The following is a 22,652-nucleotide window of genomic DNA, read 5'->3' as shown; positions in this document are numbered from 1 at the left end:
GTTATTTATAAATTTAAAATTATTAATATCTAAAATAATATTTATAATTAATAAAAAGTTATAATTAATTTGCTAATTAAAGTTTAAATTAGTCTTTAATGTTAGTTACTAAAATATTAATTATTTTTTATTATTGATTCTAAATTAGTTTCTATATAAATTGAAGATTATTTTAAATTCTAATCATTTTTATTTTATAAAAGAATATTTAGTTTAGTTAATATGATAATTAATTTTTATTTTTATTTATATTTGATTGCTATTTAATAATTTTATGGTAGGGCATAAAAAATTATTTTTAACCTTAGTCAAACAATAATTGATATTGACGAGTAAATCCTTAATTAACAAATTATATAATAACATTGGCAAAGACAATAACAAAATCGAATTTAATTTAAAGAACTTTGTCAACATTGGAGAATAAGCTAAAGCCAAAATTCACAAAGAAAAAACATAGATTTATAAAAAGAATAAAATGTAAAATATTTCAAATATTTTTAAGTGAAATTCGATTTTTTTTTATTTTATATTAAGTAACATAATTACTACCAGGAATTCATAAAAATTTCACTTTTAAATAACATTTTACTCTGAAGTATTTAACTTTTTGAAAAAAATAAATTATTTCTAAAATTTTTTATCTAAAACAATATTAGAATGATGAAAAATATAAAAGAGTGAAATGGTAGATTTACAAAAGGTATGAAATGATAAGAAAAGAAAAAGAAAATAAATATCAACATATGTATCCAAATACAAAAGTTAGGGTGAATTCTTTTAAGCCATCTAATACATCCAAATATATAAATAACTAACTTAGATTATATCAGAAGCATATATGCAAGGGTCTCAATCACACACAATTATTATTAATTAAAAATACATAATTAAGCATTATATATATAGTATGAAATAATGGTCCAAAATGATGGTTCATTTTTAGTTCACAGTTTGATAACCTTTAGAAGTATATTCTAAAGGCACTATATATAATATGGTTCTGGAAACACAGGCATGTGACATTATTGGATCTCCACTATGTAAACACTACAACTATTACAGTAGTTAGCAAGATTATCATAATTAACCCATAAACACTGTGCCACACCTTCCACTGTAGCTTTAATTTTCAACCATGTCTTCAGCTGCATTCAAATACATATAGAAAAAAACTGGAAGGTTAATTAATTACTTTTGTAAAATTGTTAATTACTTGGAGGTTGATTCTAACTTTTTTTTCACACCATAAATTTTATGTCTACACATATGTAATCTCTCTTCTTTTGATAAGGCTTGAAAAAAATAAAATTAGGATAAAATCCAAAGAAAGACAGTTAATGTAAAAGTGTTCAAAGAAAGGTTTATAATTAATGAATAATTAGGACTAATTAATATGCATGGTAGATTATTAAAGAATATGGAAGCTTTTTCATGTGTATTGTTCAATTTATAAACAGTTATGCGGACAAAATTGTCTCCTTTTTAGTATAAAAAGAATTTGAAGGAACAAATTAGTTTACTTGGTTATAAATTTTTGTAATGTTCTAGTATTGGAGTCTGCTTTTACTTTTATATTTTAGTTATAAATATCAGATTCAGTAACTTTTGTAAGTGTGTTGGAAGTGATTGATAATGAAGGAACTGTGTTTAGAATCCAAAGTTGAATGTAAAAATAAAAATGACTTAAAGTAGTTTCAGTTTGCATGTAGATGGTATATATTCACGTTTGACTTGATTTCACGTTAAACCAAACATGCAGAGTCTCATTTAAGCTGTTAGGTGTTGTTTTATTTTGAAGCAATCTTCAAAGCTAATAATAACTTAAAAGAAAATGCATCTGAGATGTGAAAAATGAACAACCAAACACAGTATTAGTAGAAGGTGATGAATGCTTACACGAGTTGGAGAGCAGTTTGGTCTTGACGTGAATATTGTTGATCAGAACCTATGAGATTTACAGGGAAAAAGTTCCTGTCATAAGATTGTGAAGGAAGTGACTCACACAGTGTTCCTTGCATCATATTTGTTTGCTGTTGTTGCTGTTGTTGAGCTCTCTCATGTTCAGCTATCTGCATCAATATTCAACCATCATTCAATAATAATGACACCATGTTTATGTGTTTCTGCATATAGATTCTTGGACTGTGTGTGCTAATAGAATAATGAGAGTACCTTAGCTCGCAGATAATTGTTATGGTTTTGCAGCTCAATTTCCTGCATAATATCAGCAAACTTACACTTCAGAATTTGGTTACTCGTGCAGACAAACCTTGATGTGAAATCAAATGGCAAGTAAAATGAAACCAATTAATCAACAAAGAAAAATAAAAGCATGAGAAGTTTGATATACAATATATAAAATCATTGTAGAAGAGAAGAAAAGGTAAACCCTAATCAGATTATACTTACCTCATCTTCTTCTTTATTCTGTTCATGAAACTTGCTATATATGGTAGCTTTGGTATATAAAAAGCAAAAACAAGTAAAACATAAATTAACAACGCCAAAGAAAAGTTATTAGTACCCGCTTTTGCATGAACTCGACATCAGCAAACAGTGTTTCATGCTGCAAAATTTTTAGTGCATCAGTCTATAGGAATAAAGATATAAAGACATACAAACAGGATTTATACATACATACATATATATATGCATACATTATATATATATATATATATATATATATATATATATATATATATATATTAATTATATACCTTTCTAGACCTAACCCTACTTAATCCTTTCTCCAATCTACCCTCGAGGTTCTTGAGTTCCTTAAGACTCAGAGAACCGAGAGCTTCCCCAAGGATGTGCCTACAAAGAAAAATTGATGTGAGCTATTCACTGGAGAGAGTATATTAAAAGTACGTACAAAAAATCTAAGAAACTTACCTGTTTAGGTTCTGAATATCCCGAATTTGTCTTCTCAATTTGGATGATTCTTGCTGGTAAAACTGATGTTCTCAGTGTTAATACGTGAAGAAGAAGATATATAAAATAGTATATCATAAAAAATAATCTTTTGGAATGAAGAATTAGGATACAAGGTATGCTATGATGAAATATGAATTAATAATTTAAAAAGATTTTATTCTTAACTCAAATACAATAAAAAAAAAGAATAATAACATTTACCAATTGTTCTTAATTATATTTATTAGATATGATACTTAAGTTTAAGCAAAAAAGTATTTTTTTTTTCTTAATAAAGTGCATAAATAATGACATTAATATTGTTTTAAGAAAAAGCAATGACATAAATTAAATTTCATTCGCTGGAAATTCATATTAAAGTCCACGAAACATTGTTTTTGCTTTAGTATGTATTATTCAGAAAAGATGCATATATATTAGTGATTATTTTACTATTATTAAAAGATTAAATACACATGAGCGATTTGACTATAAAAACATTTTGGTTCAAAAAGGTTGTAATTGAGAAATTGTAGTGCATTTGTTATCTGCTAATAGCCAAAAGAAAACATTGTTTTTGTGCAGTATAATTTATTTTTTTATATTTCTTAACAAATTTACCTGCGTATTAACTTCAGATACAGATTCTGCGTTTGTGGAAGCAGCACTTGCCTTTTTGTACCTTTCAATAGTTGCCCTAACACTGCAAAGTGAAAACAATTCAAGCAAGCGTAAAATTTTGTGGATCAGTGCCACAAATCTACGAACAATATTGGCAAAAGTGCAAAAAATATGTTTACTATCATAAATATTTTCCTTAATTTGCTGACACATACCATTTACAACAGTAAATATAAGCATCAAGATCATCGCAGCAACTCAATTAAATTCACGTATACGAGTTTTACATATATGATTAAGCTTTCAACTTGAAAATGATAATTTATTGGAGAAACAAGAATATTTTAAATTATTTATGTATTGTATATGTGATTCAAAGTCTAAAACAATATTCGTTCGTCTTATAAAGGCAGTTTTCTGTCAGTATAAAAGTCAAAGAAATTGAAGAGACATACAAGTCACGATGCAGTTCTTCCACTAAAACTGTCATATGTATATCCTCCATAAAACTCAATCTATATAAATGATTTTTCTATATTAAAGGGTGTTTCATTTTCTGAATAAATATATGAAAATATTAAATATTATAATGCAAAAATACATAAATAAGATTAAATGTTACCATTTCTTTACTTTTGATTCTTAAATACCACTCTTGAAAATTATGACATGAAAAATAATATTATGATCAAGAACAAACATTCTTCTATTCTGCAAATGATCCATCTATAGTAATAGAAATAATACTCTCTTTAACCAATAATAAGTATCATTTTTTAAGTTTTCTCACACAAATAAAAAATCATAATAAATAGATGATTAACATAACAATTTTACAAAATTAACTTTATGATTACTCATTTATTTTTCAGTTCGTGTTGTCTCTCTTAATCTTGTTTGGAGTACAAATAAAAACAGATAATTAATATTATATTCAAAAGTTGAGATGAGACTTATTTTCAAACTTTTCTTTTCTCATAGTTGTGAGGAAAATAAAGTTTATTATAACTCTTTTTTTTCTCTGCAACACGATCATTTGAATGCCAAAAACTTTCTGCTATATCTCAATCTTGATAAAAAATTTCATTTACGTCTACTTATTTTACTTTTTATTTTTTCTATAAAAACTAAATTTTTTACTTTTATAATGACCATATCATTTTAAGAAATAAATATTGGTGAAGTGTCAAAAGATAATTTCTCCCCAAATAAATATAACACTTGAAAACTTCAGAAAACACCATAAATCCCTTTGAAGATTGCTCCTGTAGTTCTAGTGTGTGTCAGTAAACTTTGAAAGCTAAGAAATGAAGGTCATCAAGTCTGAGAACTTCTCATTGGATCGTACTCTCTTTGTTTCTTCTCCCTCTTCAGACACCCTTCTTTCTCACAAAATTTTCTAAGGACACAAACCAGCTGAAGCAGAAATCGTTTATATATATAAAAACTCTCATCTGTTTGAAATATACTAAGGAATATAATGTGAAACCCCTCTCTCCCTTTTTGAAAACTTGCTAAAGTTGAAAGTTCGAATGGAAATAGTTAATGAGATGAGTAGGAAGAAGCCGATTAGCTATGATCATCTGGCCATAATGTAAATGTAAGTTTCCCTTTTTATTGAAATTTCCAAAACACATAATTGAGAGTAGGTAGAAGATTGACGTCGAGTGAAGAAGCTTTATTTCCTCAAAGATGAAAGAAATGAAAAAAGATGAAAGAGAGAGGGGTGCTTTGCTTTTAGCCATTCTTAGAATCTGATATCATGCTGTTACTTTTAGCAACGCAGGGTAAAAAACAAACCATCCACAAAGAATAACATCAAAACACCATAATATGTAACTTCTTTAGGATACTAATTTCTTTCAAAATTCTACCAAATCGGAAAGAAAATGAACTTACAATTATATATATAAAAAGATGAACCAAACACCCTGCAGAAGAATAAATGCCACTGTGCCCTGTTGTCCTTACTCAAGAACTAAGAAATAATAAGAACTTCACGTGACCAGTGAATCGTATTTTCTTAACCCTTTCTTTCAGAACAAATTGTATTTCATTCATTTCAAAAAAAGCAATTAATGAATAGTAATTTATATTCTATATGTATTCAAGAAATGTAAATATCCACCCTAGAGAGGAGTTCTTCTAGCTTAAGTTAATTGTGTCTGTGGGTGTTTTGGAAATGGGATTTTCTGAGAAAAAAAAAAGAAAAAGTGAGCACATTCTTTTATTTTTAAATTAAAAAATATCAAATAATAATCATAAAAATAAACAGAAGATTGCTATATTAAATTTATGTGGACTACTATCATTTTATTTTTATTTTATAATTATGAAATAAAAATATTTGAGAAACAAAAATAAATCTCCTTTTTCTATCCTCACAAAAACCTTACTTCACATATATTCTAACAAAAAAACAAGTAGCCCCTAATTCCATGAATATTTCAAAATCCCCTCTGCAAGAAAAAAAAATTATTGTGGAAGGCGTAGAGAGTATTTGACATTGATAACACCACACAAGATGGGAAACCCTAACTGTACCATGTTTCCTTGACCCTATGGTAAAGGACAAAAATGGGAAATGAATTTATGATGAGAAAAAAAAAACTGTTTGAACTGTAAGAGCAATCTGAAATCTTTGACCACAGAAACCCTAATATTTTGGGTTTTGGAAGGTTCACCCTCATAACTACCTTGTACGGTGAGAAATTCAATAAAAGAGTTTTTAAACATTCTTTTACTGTTCACTTTTTCACAATGAGGTTATCAAATTAGTAGATACACATCGTTGATTTGACTTCCCTAAAGACTTAGACATGAATGGATTTAGGTGTGACTAAAGAAAAATCGAAACCCTAGATAAGTTGAAATTTTGATCAGCTGACAAGTTAATTAGGAGTGTGAAGAAAAAGTGATGATGATGATGAAGAGAAGAGAAGAGAAGAGAAGAAGTTCAATAATGAGTGCTTGCAGCTTTATGTGGCAGACTTTTGTAGGTTTTATGGTTGACATGTTTAGGGAAAGAGAGAGAGAAAGGAAAAGGATTGGAAAAAGATCAAGAGCATGGGAGAATATACACAAAGAAGCTAAGATCTCTGACTTGCAAATCTTTGTAACCCTATTCAAAGCTGTTCCTCTTCTTCATCTATCAAGTGCCATACTCCTAGTATCTATCACCTTAACTCCTATTTCTATCTCTCACCACAGATCTGCAACCTTTCAAACAAACAGTTGGGGGACAAGAATAAAAGAGCAATAGGTTTGTGAGATAAACAATGCACATACACCACAAAGCTCATTAAGGAAAATAACATTATCATTAAAAAACACAAACAAACAAAAGGGACAAAATTAAAAGTGTTGGGGGAGAAAGGAAATTGACCCTTATTAGAACCGGGAAATCCAACTTGGTCCTATCTTAAAACCTCATGACAGATTAAAAAAGAGAAACTGGGATTAACATATCAGTTTCATTTGTTCAAACAAGTTGCAGACATTCTGAGACAAAATCAGCGAGCATTATTTGGATATTAGTAAACAAATCAAAAGAGCACCTTGAAGATTTGGGAGAAATTTAAGAAGGGTTTGTGCGTTGGTATATAACCTGTTGTTGGCATACTCATACAAACGGCCACGGCTTGAGAAGACAACAAGGGCAACTTCAGCATCACACAGAACTGACAATTCATAAGCTTTCTTCAGCAAACCGTTGCGGCGTTTGCAGAAGGTGACTTGCCTATTTGTGGTGTTCTCGATCCGTTTGATTTCAATCTTCCCTCTTCCCATCTTCTTTTGAGAAGAGCCTTCTTGAGCTTGATTTGGAAGCTCCATGGTTTGAAGCTAAAAGTGATTAAGCAGCATATACCAAAACCAGATAAATTAGTCAGTACGAGTTGGATCATTGAAAAACAAAATATATATGCAAATCAAATGATGAAATAGGTTGAAGACAAAGGGAAAGAAAACAAAAGGAAAGATATATGTGATGATAATTGTATGTATGTGAACAAGGGTTTGGTGTGATCTGGATTTTGGCATGCTATAAGGTAGTGACTAACCATGAAATTAGATAGCAATATGCAGAAACAATAGTTAGGGTAAGAGGGTGCAAACAAACAAGTCCACTATGTGATCTAACCTTAGGAATCTGCACTATATGTAGTTCTTTGGTGTAAACCTTGAACTCAGGTACAAAGGATGCAAAATATGGAAGTGAGTTGGCCTAGCAGACAGGTATTTATGGACTGAAAATAGACCCTCCAACAATTACCCAACTCACACTAAAATTTAACTTCTCGTGTTTGAGAATTAAAGCATGAGAGAGAGAGAGAGAGAGTGTTTGTGTGTATGTGTGTGTGTGAGTGACTTGAGGTTCACCTTTCATGCTCCATAAACCATCCATTTCTTCATGTATGGGGAAAAGGAGAGGGAGATAATGAAAGGCTCTTTTCGAAAGTGACTTTAATTTGTTAATGTGGGGTTTGATTCAATTTCAATGAGAGGGACATCAACATAAAAGTTTGCACGCAAAATTCTCAAGCTTCAAATTTTTAACTCATCAAAGAACAAAACCATTTTGCTTCTTCGATTTTTTGTTTTTGGCATTTTACTTCAAATATGCCTTTGCTTGCACTTATAGAAAAAAGAAAGTAAAACAACCCAATATTTCTTAATGATTAATATTAACATTTATGCTTTAGTTTTTGAAGAAACAAAAAGTTAAAATATAAGTATATAACAAGGGTTTTTTTCTTTTTCTCTCCTTTAATTGATCCTTTTTACATTTAATTATTTTTCTGTATTTTAAAATTGAAAAACCTGAGAGTTTCCAATGACTTGTGACCCTCTCTCTTGAATTATTACAATTTTAACTAAGAAGGGTTCCCACGTGATGTCTGATCATAATCTTCATTTCTTCTACTTATATTTCAGATAGTCTTTGTGGGAATGGGAAAGTTGGTTTGAATTTTTCACTTGAAATTTTTCTTCCTTTCCCTTTTCTGCGTTTCGATTTTGATGGCCGGGTTAATATATCAAGAACCCTAATTAAACATTTAGATTTTGAAAACAATTAGGCATAGTGTATGTAAAATAGGTGACACTTTTATCTGAAGGATTGCTTTTCCCACAGTATAATAAACATTTTCACAGTTTTTGGGGTTTATACCACCATTTATACTAACAAATATGGATTAAATTGCAAATGGATGATGGAACTTGTAGTGGAAAAGAAAAGAAAAGACAATGACTGATAAAAGTGTAAGAGTCATCACAAAGAGTTCTCTAAAAATAATGGTTAAAGATTCAATAATTAGAAAACTTTAATTTATTGAAACATGGGAAGAAGAATATAGTCATACTATTTTTCTCATTTTCTTTTTACTTTTAATTTCTTCAATAGTGTCCTATAAAAATGCCAGTTTTTTTCAAAGTATGGACGTGGTGGGAAAAAGTGCGTACAACAAATCAGCGTTAACATCACCATCATGTATATTTAAATATTAAAGATTGTATTAACTATCTATAAATTCAGTAGTACTTTCATTTCTAAATTCTAAGAAACGATTGTGGAAAAAAAAAAGTACTGATTATTTAACATCAACTTCATGTATATTCAAATATTAAATGATATTAATTAATATATCGTTCACTATACAATTACGTAAATTTATAATAAAAGTTACTCAAGAAACAGGGTCCAGTAATGAATACAAGATAAAATAAACTTTTGTTGTGTATATGCATTCAGCGTAAGCCAGTGTATATAAAAGCCAACCGAGAAGTAACATTTGAAATTTGACGATAAATATTAATGGTTTTTGTTTCTTCTTTTCAACTTATTACTCATTATGTACTTATAATATATATTTCCTTTATCTTCAAATTTACCTGAAATAATAACATATAAAGAGCATACTACTTTTTGTAATTATTTTTTTATTTTCGTATCCTTTTTTATAATTTTATTTTTATTGTTGTAACTGTTATTATGACTATTTTTATTATAAAAATTGGTATTTTAAAAGTTAAATATGTTTATAGTTCCTAAACTTAGATCTAAAATTGAAATTTATTCATATCCTAAACTTTTATATATTTTAGTCTCAAAATTTATAAAATAAATGCATATAGTTCTCTTGATCTAATTACATTAATTTTAATTTTGTCTTAAACGGGGTTTCAAACTGGCATTAGAGTAGAAATAAATATTAGCCCGAAACGTCATTTGATACATTAAAAGAATATAACAAAATTAGGTTAGGCTAATTATATTTTTTTTTAAGTTTGGACCTTTAAGATGTCAACCAGCTCCTCAAGATTGAGACTGTTAAGGTTCTTAGATGTTCTCAATATTGTAACTTGATGTCTCTCTACTGTAAAATTTTGTCAATGTCATCAAAGTTTTCATATGTCTTACCTAAGGATTTTAACTCGTTCAGGATAGTTTGAAAGCGGTTAAACATTACTTGAACGCTTTCATTATCTATCATGGTGAACAACTCATATTGTTTAGTAAACAAATTGAGCTTGTTTCTTTTAACTTTGTTGGAACCTTCATAAGTGACCACCAACAAATGTATGTTTAAAATATCCAGAATCACTCCTGAATATCTAGAAACAAATGTATGTTTAAAATAAGTACAGATGAAAAAGTCTTTTAGAGAGGATACAATATAAACAACATAGATATGAAAAATATGTTACAAAGATATGTTTTCAAAGCTAGACGGTGCACAACTAGAGAAAGAGTTTCAGCAGCGTAAGAATATGTGCAATGAATTGTTTTTCTTCTCTTCTTCATGAAGTCTTCAATTTATAGAGAACTTGGATAAAGATTCGTTAAAGTAGATCATTGACTTTTGATGGAGTTAATGTAGCCTTTTGTACAATGTCAAATGTTATTTTGGTTATGTAAAGAAAAATTGTGTTGTTGTACGAATGGTCAGACAGAAAGCAGCGAGGAAACATTCCTTGAATATCTTTGTATCTCTTAACGTCTTTCTGAATCAACAGAGAACATTTAAATAAAGCACTTTGTCCTCATATGATTTGCACAGAAAGATATACTACACAATAGACAAAAGAACTATTCGTATATCAGATCTGAATAATAGACTGTTTATTGTAGCGTTTAGGATAGTTCGTTTACTACAACGTTTAGGATAATGTTTAGTCATATAGCATTTAGCGAGTTATCCAAGAGAGCCTTTTTGATAAAATCTTATTTCACACTAGTGCAGTCAGAGGTTATGGCACCGGTTATTTTAGCCTATAGGCACCGGTTCTTGACTCGAAGCATATACAGACGAGGTAAAAGGTCTGCACTTTTATGCCTCGGTTCTGTGAACCGAGGCAAAACAATATAGGATTAGAACTCGGTTCCTTTGAACCGAGGCAGTATGCTCTTGATATATACCGCAATGGAGGATTTGGACCTTTAAGAAGCCAACCAGCTCATTAAGATTGAGACCATTAAGGTTCTTAGATGTTCTCAATATTGTAACTTGAGGTCTCTACTGACAAGGAATGCTACGTAAAATTTTGTCAATGTGATCAAAGTTTTCATTTGTCTTACCTAAGGATTTGAACTCGTTCAGGATAGTTTGAAAGCGGCTAAACATTACTTGAACGCTTTCATTATCTATCATGTGAACAACTCATATTGTCTAGTAAACAAATTGAGCTTGTTTCTTTTAACTTTGTTGGAACCTTCATAAGTGACTACCAACAAATGTATGTTTAAAATATCCAGAATCACTTCTGAATATCTAGAAACAAATGTATGTTTAAAATAAGTACAGATGAAAAGTCTTTTAGAGAGGATACAATATAAACAACATAGATATGAAAAAATTGTTACAAAGATATGTTTTCAAAGCTAGACGGTGCACAACTAGAGAAAGAGTTTCAACAGTGTAAGAATATGTGCAATGAATTGTTTTTCTTCTCTTCTTCATGAAGTCTTCAATTTATAGAGAACTTGGATAAAGATTCGTTAAAGTAGATCATTGACTTTTGATGGAGTTAATGTAGCCTTTTGTACAATGTCAAATGTTATTTTGGTTATGTAGAGAAAAATTGTGTTGTTGTACGAATGGTCAGACAGAAAGCAGCGAGGAAACATTCCTTGAATGTCTTTGTATCTCTTGACGTCTTTCTGAATCAACAGAGAACATTTAAATAAAGCACTTTGTCCTCATATGATTTGCACAGAAAGATATACTACACAATAGACAAAAGAACTATTCGTACATTGGATCTGAATAATAGACTGTTTATTGTAGCGTTTAGGATAGTTCGTTTACTACAACGTTTAGGATAATGTTTAATCATATAGCATTTAGCGAGTTATCCAAGAGAGTCTTTTTGATAAACTCTTATTCAATAAAAGATTTTGTTGAATCTCAAAATAAAAGGTTCTTAGACGATCTTTTCTTAAAAATATATTTAACGAACATCAAATTTTCAGTTGCTAGTACAATAGTTCTTTAAGTTGTTAATTCAAACGCCAAAAACTTGACCTCCATTTGTGCATAAATAGCCACTGATTTAGTGACTAAATTCACCCATACAGAATTTCTCACACAACATCAATAGACTACCAAAACCCGTTATATATTCACAAATAAGATTTCATATCGTAGAATAAACATTTATCCCTTATATATTCACAAGATATTCGTAGATTAAACATTTACTTTCTAAATCAGAATGTTTAAACTTTGTATTGTAAAGACAATAATATGGAAAACTAATAACATGCGTAAAGGAACAAAAATATCTTGTCAAAGTGATGAAGTGATAGCTAATGAGCCCTAAAGATACTAGTGCAGCAGGAAGATCAATATAACAACACCTTTTTTTGTGATAATTTTATACTATGAACTCATATTTTTTCAAACAATATTGAATTGTTTTTTATCATCCATGACTTTTTCAAACACCTTACCAAACACCCTTATGATTTCCAAGTACTTATTATTTTCACACTAAGTTACTCAACATCAGAAAGAAAAAAGAAACATAAGGAAAGAACTAACAAGAAATTTCTCTGGATTTTTACTCGGGCAGTTACAATATGAATATGCCATGTGTGTCATTGCATCTGCCATGTATTTTTTACTCCACCGAATCCCATAGATTGTTGTTCAATTATCTTTATGCAAATTAGTTAGAGTAATATCTTAACATTTTGATTTGATTTAATTGAATATTTACTATATCATATTCTTTTTACTATTTTCAATCAAGCGTTAATTAAAAAATTTGATTTTATTAGTGTTTAAAATAGTAATGATAAGATGACATATATCTATATTCATTTAACATATATAATAAGATGAACATAAAAAGTGAATTTTTGTAGATTTTAAAAAAAAGAATAGAATAAAAAATAAAAAAGAGTAGTGTTAAATGAATGTAAAAAGATTATGTATATTATTCCTCATTAAAATATCTTCTATTTTCGTATAAGTATTATATTTTATTATCGTTTATCGAATAATTGGTTTTCTACCTATTGATTAACTATTGTTTTTTCTTCAATTTTTTCTCAATTTATTGGTTAGCTGATTTTTTCTTTTTAAGAACGAGTTGATAAAAAGTTAGAAGAAATTAAAGAAATAAGAAGTAGATTGATTGGTGAGATAAAAGGACAATAAAAATAACTCTCATATGACCTTATTGAAAAGAAAATGAAACAATAAGATATTTAAAAGATATTTTAAACACTTATTAATGAAATATTTTTTAATAAAGAATCAATTAAAAATATTTAAATTTATTAAATAATTAAATCTTGATTAATCCTTATAAATATTAATATTATTTTGAAAACGATAATTTTCCTCAACGTTGTGTCCGTTAATTATTATTAGGTAATGTGAAAGATATATCTACTGAGAATTCAAAGTCACCCCACTTGACCACATGAAACCATCACCCATAATTCCACCCTTAATTCACGACGAGACCAGTCTTTTGTCAACTGCGTGTTTCAGGGAGTATTATTTTAAAAATAGTTTTTATTAAAATAATTTCATAATATCCTTATAGATGAGTTTAACCTCTAATAACTCCTTTGTACTCGTATTTTGTTTTTCATGAAATAATATACTTAGGTATTAGAATATCACAATAGCAATATACACACAATAGAAAATAGAAAATGATGTCTTGTAAAGAAAAAAATATAATAATAAATAAGACTAAATAAAATCACATAAAAAAATGTAATGTAATTAGTACAAAAGTGTGTTAAATGAGTTGGTTCACTTGCTTATTTAATTATAATTTTTTTTTCAGATCTAAAAAAAATTACAAATTTTGTAATTCAAATCTAAATAAATTTGAGTCTTTAAACTCCAAAGACAATTGAAAATAAAAAAGTAGCATATAATCCAAAATCAAACACAAAATGCGAACAAATAAATTTCAAATATTGATAATTTTTGTGTCATTTATCCATTTATAAGATTATAGTTTTGAATGGATAAATCCATAATATTTTGCTCTCTTGAAACATTTTCTTTATCTCCATCTACAATAGAATAAAAAAAGTTTTAACTAATAATATTGAAACACAAAGTAAAAAATAATTAAATTAAATTTGGTGGGTTAGTGAGCCAACCCAACTCACCACGGTTGAACCCGGATGAGTCGGGTTCTTAGTAGACCGAGTTGAAAATTGACCCATATAAACTAATTACATTTTTTTCAAACCCAACCTTAACTCATTGTGGACCGAGTTAGCCCGTGGGTTCTAACCTCATTTGACAACACTAGTTGTAGGTTCAAATATCAATTATTTTATGGTGTACGACAAGTGAATCAAGTTACAATATTCAAATCATGGTTCTTCGGTTACTAAGCTCTAAGTCAAAAAAGTTGCACCCTAATTGACAATCAAAGCTTTAGCTAAATTGTAAACTCTCAATTAAATAGATAACAACTTCAACAGTTTCAAGACATGGCAATAGCACAAAGATATGTCTCAAATAGGGATTGGATGTAGGTGCATAGGCAACCTCATAGCATTGGATGTTGTATTTGTTTGCATGGTTGTTCTAACTAAAAACTTTATTTTAATAGTATGTAATGTGTGCCAAATGTGATGGCTTTTATTACTGAGTATAAGGAAATATTTCATTATCTTAAATGGGAAGGGTTTGGTTTTATTAGGTTATAGTTGTTTAATTTTGGATTATTAGGGTTTGGTTCTATTAGGTTATAGATGTTTAAGTTTGGATGATTTTTTCATATCAGAGATACTATTGAAAGTCTTTCTATTCAAATACTTGTCATACACTTGTACTAGATCAAACACTATAACTTGAACTTTATGGACTCATTTTTGGCTTTCCATCTACAAGCTTGCTAATTATTATAAAACATGACACACTAATTGATATGGAACAACATGTCTAGATAGAAATACAAATAAGAACTAAACAAGAACAATTAAGAAATGATATTTAAAATACTAAAAATGTAAAAGAGAACGAAGAGGAAACTTATGATTTAAAGACATGTCACTTGGAAGGTTCCAAGATAAGTGCTAAGAAGGATCGCAACTTGTTCTTCACAAGATAAGACCCAAATTTAGACTAAGAGACAAAATGTTATCTCAAAGAAGTAATGCAATTGAATGCAAAACTCTTTATATTCAACTTTGAAGGTGTGTAAGGTGTATGTACAAAGGACACTTTAGGTTGCTTATATAGCACTAGGAGATGAAGTAGGTGGAGAAAACTAAAGGATGTGGAACTTGGAGGCCTACAAGTATGGACAACAACTCTCAAGGCTATTTTAAGTCCTACATCTCTTAATTCTACAACCTCCTAAGGATATATAAGCTACCTAACTAGTCTAAAGATCAAAACTAAAACTATACATGAAGTAACTTGCATTACAAGCAACTAAAAGGAGAAAGGACTTATTTATTCTTCTTTCGTTTTTAAATCCAAGCTATATGAAGTCTCACATTGCTTACACCTTAAAGAAAAGAAGAATATATAAGTTTCTTTACAACCAAACTAAGAAAAAGAAACTAGAAACTATAATAGTCAAAATACAAGCCTAAGAAAACCTATTATGTTCTTTCATTTTATAGTTTTTATCACCCTTTAAACTCTTCATCCTTGCCCTATGTATGATTATATAACTAATGACTATCAATAACACAATAAACTCTTGACATTTTCATTTTATAACTAACAAAACAAAAAAAACACCCAACACCCATTTTAGTTTACCCAACTAAGACACCCTAGGATCTCTTGTATATATAATTAATAATATTCTTTCTTGATAAGAAAAAACAAAACTTGCATACTTATCTCAAAGCAATGCATCAAAAAGATTAATACCATTTTCAACAAATACACAAACATCATCTCCTTCTTCTTTATGCTCTAATGTAAACATCTTGTCAATAAATTTTCTCTTGGCACCTTGCACATTATACATGAGATTCACATTTCATGTCATTGCTATAACAACTCATCATTATTTTAGGTGAAATTAATCATCAACACCGTCTTGGTCAAGTCAGATCTCACCACACATGCATCAATGAAGTGATTGCACAACTATAAGAATGATCTATATTAATCTTTCTCCAATGATGCAACACAACATTTACTCTATTCAACACATCAAACTCTTCATCTTTTTCCATTGATTTGTGTTGCAACCAAAATCGCAACGAGATTAGAATTAGACTTTGGTACCTCTGTTAAATATAACAATAAAAAATAATTTCTTATGGCATAAGCATGCAACGAGATTAGAATTAGACTTGATATCTCTATTAAACATAATAAGAAATAGTTTCTTCTAGTAAAACCACACATTTAAATAAAAACACATAAAATGTGATTTGACATTCCAAGTCCTACATTACAAATACCAAAAAATATATTATTATTCAATATACAATTTTACTCATAAAAATTGCAAATATTCTTACACAATTTTTACAAGGATAAAAATGTAAAGTCTTTCATATAATGTTTACAAGAATATAATTGCAAACTTTATCATAATACACAATTGTACAAGTCTTTTATACATCATGTTAAGAAGTGGACTTTAAGCCTAACTCAACCCAACAAAACCGACTTGTAAGATGAGGTTTGCACCCACTTATATACTATAAATTGGTCTTATCTCTAGTCGATGTGGGACTTCCAACACCTTCCCCTCACACCGAGGTATATACATGTCCAGCGTGAAACTAGTCGATATGGGACTTCCAATACACTCCCCTCACGTCGAGGTATATACATCTTGAGCATGAGACTAAACATTAATGAGTGGTCCGATAGTGTTCGATAACGGGTGGAACAATATGTCTACACAAATCCCGCTAGGATATGCTCTAACCTAGCTTTGATACCATGTTAAGAAGTGGACTTTAAGCTTAACTCAACCCCACAAAACTGGTTTATAAAGTGAGGTTTCCACCCACTTATATACTATAAATTGGCCTTATCTCTAGTCGATGTGGGACTTCCAACATACCCCCTCACGCCGAGGTATATACATCTCGAGCGTGAGACTAGACATTAATGGGTGGTCTAATAGTGGCCCGATAGTGGGTGGAACAATATGTCCACACAAATCTCGCTAGGATAGGCTCTAACCTGACTCTAATACCATGCTAAGAAGTGGACTTTAACCCTAACTCAACCCTACAAAATCGGCTTGTAAGGTGAGGTCTGCACCCACTTATATACTATAAATTAACATTATCTCTAGTCGATGTGGACTTCCAACACATTCAAAAAATACTTATTAATTTACTAAAAACATGAGTACACTCCATTGAATAGAGCGTAATAATTATAAATTTTCAATAAACAATAGCACGATTAAAATTGTTAAGAAATATATTACTAATTAATATTTTTCATGTATCCAATGTCTCCCATCACTTAACTCACTTTATAGCAACTTTTTTTTACATAACACACCATGAATATATTGTTAATTAACATTTTCATTTTTTTATCAGCAATAATATTTTACAATGAAAATTTCACTGGACTTCACTTTTCCTTTTACTATTCTTTCAAAACTTGAAAATTACGATGATTATTTGTTAGAAAAATAATTGACTAAAGCTATATGATTTTAGAAATTTCACTCACTCCATTTTTTTTTATTTTATATATATATAGATATATATATATATATTATATATATATATATATATAGATATATATATATATATATATATATATATATATATATATATATATATATATATATATATATAAAATCTTTTGGAATGATCCAATTTGTATACCATCCTATTTATATGCCATAATCTTAAAATAAAAAGCTATTATTGGTGTTTCGACTGGATCGGTGGGGATCCTGTAAAAACACACAAACTTACTGTCGAAGACGAACGGGCGGGCGGCGAAGATACATGGACCGGGCGGACACTGCTGAATCCTACGAACCGGAGCTAGCTGCACTGACGGGCGGCACCAAGATGGACGATCGCTGTACCACGCTCCAAACCGGGCGGACGTCCTCCAATCCAGACGCTCTCTCTTTGCTCCAAGCCGGGCGGACGTCCTCCAATCCGGACGCTCGCTCTCTACTCCAAGCCGGGCGGACGTCCTCCAATCCGGACGCTCGCTCCACGCTCCAAACCGGGCGGACGTCCTCCTCTCCTGGCGGATGGTCCTTCGTTCTCTGCTCCAAGTTGGACGGGCGTCCTTCCGTACTTAGCGCTGCTCCACACTCCCAGTTGGGGAGGGGCCGGGTACCTGCTAAAGGCACTCCGACGCTCAAGTCAGTAATATGACAGAGCGATTGTGATGCGTGTATGCATCGTTATTCAAGTTAGTCTAGAGTTCATACCTGAGACCTTTATTTATAGTCAATTGTAATGGGCTTTTACCTTTTGGGGGCCTGGGAACGGCCCAATAATGCCTTAATCTTTATTTAGGACTTTAACGTGTCATTTAGCATTTAACCGTGTAATCAGCAAAGTGCGTCGGTTCGGAATGATGGTCGGTCAGGGATGTTACCCTAGGTGGGCGTCCAGCTCTTGGGCGGACGTTAAATCCTTGGGCGGGCGTCCAGCTCTTGGGCGAACATCCACTCCTTGGGCGAACGTCCAGCTCTTGGGTGGACGTCCAATCCTTGGGCGAACATGCATTTACTAGATGGCTGGGCGCTCGGTCTATGTCGGGAGGTCTTACTAGATGGCTGGGCGCTCGGTCTGTGCCGGGAGGTCTTATTAGTACATAAGCCCCCCAAGCCCGAGCATAATTTTATTGTGCGAAGGGGTTTGTCCGCGCTTGGATGGGCGACATTTGGAAAACCGCTGGATCTATGAAAGCTCGGACAACTGTTCTTTTGGGCGTTCAGTCTTGGTAACTGACACGGGTGGGCGCTCGTCATCTTGAACGGACATGCCATCTTGGGTGGACGTCCAAATGACTGGACGTTCGTCATGATTGCCATCTTAGGGCAGACGTCCAAATGGCTGGACGCTCGGCCAGATTGCCGTCCTTGGGCGGACGTCTAAATGGCGGGACGCTCGGCCAGATTGCCGTCCTTGGCGGACGTATAAATGGCGGGACGCTCGTCCTGTTTTTCATCTTTTGGAGGTCGTCCTATCTCGGGGGGACGTCACTGAATGGTTGGGCGCTTGGCCTATGCCGGGCGGACCTAGTACATTAGCCCCCCGAGCCCGAGCATAATTGTATTGTGCAAAGGGATATTTTAGATGGCCCCCGAATTGCTGGGTTGTCGTGGAGGTCGACTTGGCGTACTTTGCAGGACAAGTGGCCGGGCGGTTGAGTGGCGTCCTCCTACTTCAGATTGATGATAAATGCCAGATTCGGCTAAGTCATGGACGGCCTGTCAATTGCTGAATGCCAGATTTGGCTAAGTTATGGACGGCCGGTCAATTGCTGAATGCCAGATTTGGCTAAGTTATGGACGGCCGGTCAATTCTGAATGCCAGATTTGGCTAAGTTATGGACGGCCGGTCAATTCTGAATGCCAGATTTGGCTAAGTTATGGACGGCCTGTCAATTGCTGAATGCCAGATTTGGCTAAGTTATGGACGGCCGGTCAATTCTGAATGCCAGATGTGGCTAAGTTATGGACGACCTGTCAATTGCTGAATGCCAGATTTGGCTAAGTTATGGACGGCCGGTCAATTCTGAATGCCAGATTTGGCTAAGTTATGGACGGCCGGTCAATTCTGAATGCCAGATTTGGCTAAGTTATGGACGGCCGGTCAATTCTGAATGCCAGATGTGGCTAAGTTATGGACGGCCTGTCAATTGCTGAATGCCAGATTTGGCTAAGTTATGGACGGCCGGTCGATTGCTTCATGGCCCAACCAAGCTGAGAGTTGTTCTCGTTGGAACACTCTTTTTCACCAGCTTGGGTTTGGTAGGGTGGACGGTCATTCGCTTCGTCGCCCAACCAAGCTGAGAGTTGTTCTCGTTGGAACACTCTTTTTCACCAGCTTGGGTTTGGTAGGGAGGACGGGTCTTCGCTTCGTCGCCCAACCAAGCTAAGAGTTGTTCTCGTTGGAACACTCTTTTTCACCAGCTTGGGTTTGGTAGGGAGGACGGGTCTTCGCTTCGTCGCCCAACCAAGCTGAGAGTTGTTCTCGTTGGAACACTCTTTTTCACCAGCTTGGGTTTGGTAGGGAGGACGGTTCTTCGCTTCGTCGCCCAACCAAGCTGAGAGTTGTTCTCGTTGGAACACTCTTTTTCACCAGCTTGGGTTTGGTAGGGAGGACGGTTCTTCGCTTCGTCGCCCAACCAAGCTGAGAGTTGTTCTCGTTGGAACACTCTTTTTCACCAGCTTGGGTTTGGTAGGGAGGATGGTTCTTCGCTTCGTCGCCCAACCAAGCTGAGAGTTGTTCTCGTTGGAACACTCTTTTTCACCAGCTTGGGTTTGGTAGGGAGGACGGTTCTTCGCTTTGTCGCCCAACCAAGCTGAGAGTTGTTCTCGTTGGAACACTCTTTTTCACCAGCTTGGGTTTGGTAGGGAGGACGGTTCTTCGCTTCGTCGCCCAACCAAGCTGAGAGTTGTTCTCGTTGGAACACTCTTTTTCACCAGCTTGGGTTTGGTAGGGCGGACGGTTCTGGTCCTCCGTTGAAGGGCTGCTTTTGCAAAATATGCACTCGTGCCACCATTGCGGGCTACCTGCATTATGAAAGGGAGATGGCAAATTTCAAGTTTGAAGAAAGTATATGCCCATACCTTGTAAGGTGGACTAGCGGGTTGAGCATGCTCGGATGAGAATGGTTATTCCTAAAGAACACTTAGAAAAGTAATGATAGAATAAATTGGAGCTCGAATGCATGCCAAGGCCGGACGGCCGAGAGTTGGGGCCTGATGGCCGAACGCTTGATGAGGCCGGACGGACGAGCTCATGCTGAGGCCATTTGGACGAGCGCTCTTTGAGCCAAATGGACGAGGGCTATTTGAAAGCTGACGGACGAACGCACATTGAAACAGGAAGGGCGAGCGCTTGAGTCCATATTGGACGAGCGTTCTTTTCAGCCCTACGGTCAGTAGTTGACGCCGAAATGGCCGAGAGTCTGACGAGGCCGGACGGCTCAATGTTGATGGCAGATTTGGCTAAGTACCTAAGGTCGAACGGCCAGGAAGTAGAAGCTGAACACGTACCTTGGAGGCTGAGTGACCGGACGGTTGGTGGACGGATGTCCTGGTCACTTTAAACGAACGACAGAAAGTTCGAGGCCGGACGTGCTTTCGTAGAAGCGAATGGCAAAGTTGCGAACGGTTGATTCTGTGGTCGAACGCCTGATGAGGCCTGACGGACGTGCGTTCGTTCAGGCCGGCTGGACGAGCGCCCTTTGCTCCGGAAAGACGAGCGCTATTGGAAAGCGGCTGGGTGGCCGAAAGGTGAGGCCGGACGGCCGCGATTAAGGAGGCACCTTTTTTGCTTTGTGCAGTTGTGTAATTATGGCGGGTCTCCTGTATTACGAGGGAAACATGATCGTATTTCTAGTTTAAAGAAAGTATGTGTTCATACCTGGTAAGGTGGATTGTTTGGTTGAAGATATCCGGATGAAAAGGATTGTTCCTTTATGGCCGAACGGTCGTATTCTTGTTAAGATCGAGCGGACGAGAATATGTTGAGGCCGAACGGCCAAGATCAAGTTGAGGCCGAACGGCCGAGAATATAATGTAGACTTAATATCCGACAGTTGAGGCCGAACGGCCAAATTTGGCTATGCACCTGGTCCGAAAGGCTAATTGGTACAATTTAGAGTACGTACCTTGGCGGCCAAACGGCCGGATGTCAAATTTAGCTAAGGTTGAGGCTGGACGGCTAATACTTGAGGTCGGACGGTCGAGAATGGGGGCCGGATGCTCATTTCTCGTGGTCACCACTGGGTAACTAAAGTCACACGGCCCCACGGTGGGCGCCAAATGTTTCGACTGGATCGGTGGGGACCCTGTAAAAACACACAAACTTACTGTCGAAGACGAACGGGCGGGCGGCGAAGATACATGGACCAGGCGGACACTGCTGAATCCTACGAACCGGAGCTAGCTGCAATGACGGGCGGCACCAAGATGGACGATCGCTGTACCACGCTCCAAACCGGGCGGACGTCCTCCAATCCAGACGCTCTCTCTTTGCTCCAAGCCGGGCGGACGTCCTCCAATCCGGACGCTCGCTCTCTACTCCAAGCCGGGCGGACGTCCTCCAATCCGGACGCTCGCTCCACGCTCCAAACCTGGCGGACGTCCTCCTCTCCTGGCGGATGGTCCTTCGTTCTCTGCTCCAAGCTGGACGGGCGTCCTTCCGTACTTAGCGCTGCTCCACACTCCCAGTTGGGGAGGGGCCGGGTACCTGCTAAAGGCACTCCGACGCTCAAGTCAGTAATATGACAGAGCGATTGTGATGCGTGTATGCATCGTTATTCAAGTTAGTCTAGAGTTCATACCTGAGACCTTTATTTATAGTGAATTGTAATGGGCTTTTACCTTTTGGGGGCCTGGGAACGGCCCAATAATGCCTTAATCTTTATTTAGGACTTTAACGTGTCATTTAGCATTTAACCGTGTAATTAGCAAAGTGCGTC

At 34.0% G+C, this 22,652-nt stretch overlaps 1 protein-coding gene across 3 annotated transcripts; it reads right to left on the bottom strand.

Annotated features, from left to right (window-relative positions):
* Positions 1-842: 842 nt before the first annotated feature.
* Positions 843-7,895, bottom strand: LOC148198282 (agamous-like MADS-box protein MADS1). 3 transcript variants are annotated; one of them, XM_088092066.1, is made up of 9 exons: positions 7,602-7,888; positions 7,148-7,383; positions 3,541-3,622; positions 2,899-2,960; positions 2,721-2,820; positions 2,528-2,569; positions 2,176-2,217; positions 1,900-2,072; positions 843-1,148 (listed from the first exon to the last, which is right to left on the bottom strand). In XM_088092066.1, exons 1-9 carry the CDS (start codon positions 7,602-7,604, stop codon positions 1,145-1,147), a joined length of 744 nt encoding a protein of 247 aa, XP_087948192.1. In that variant the 5' UTR covers positions 7,605-7,888; the 3' UTR covers positions 843-1,144. The 3 variants fall into 3 exon arrangements, with proteins under 3 accessions (XP_087948192.1, XP_087948194.1, XP_087948193.1); XM_088092068.1 differs by having other exon boundaries at positions 7,682-7,886; XM_088092067.1 differs by lacking the exon at positions 843-1,148 and having other exon boundaries at positions 1,896-2,072; positions 7,602-7,895.
* Between the last annotated feature and the right edge of the window lie 14,757 nt (positions 7,896-22,652).

Source organism: Vigna umbellata, chromosome 5 (genome assembly GCF_029865625.1).
Source record: "Vigna umbellata cultivar VRB3 chromosome 5, Vumbellata_1.0, whole genome shotgun sequence".
NCBI lineage: Eukaryota > Viridiplantae > Streptophyta > Magnoliopsida > Fabales > Fabaceae > Vigna > Vigna umbellata.
This window is presented reverse-complemented; position numbering and strand designations above follow the sequence as displayed.

What these genes read in the sequence shown, in the direction of transcription:
- LOC148198282 (XM_088092067.1), bottom strand. An exon ending in GTAGGGTTAGGTCTAGAAAG is followed by an intron (nt 2,570 to 2,720) that starts GTATATAATTAA and finishes AAAATTTTGCAG; the next exon opens with CATGAAACACTGTTTGCTGA. An exon ending in ACAATTATCTGCGAGCTAAG is followed by an intron (nt 2,073 to 2,175) that starts GTACTCTCATTA and finishes ATATTGATGCAG; the next exon opens with ATAGCTGAACATGAGAGAGC.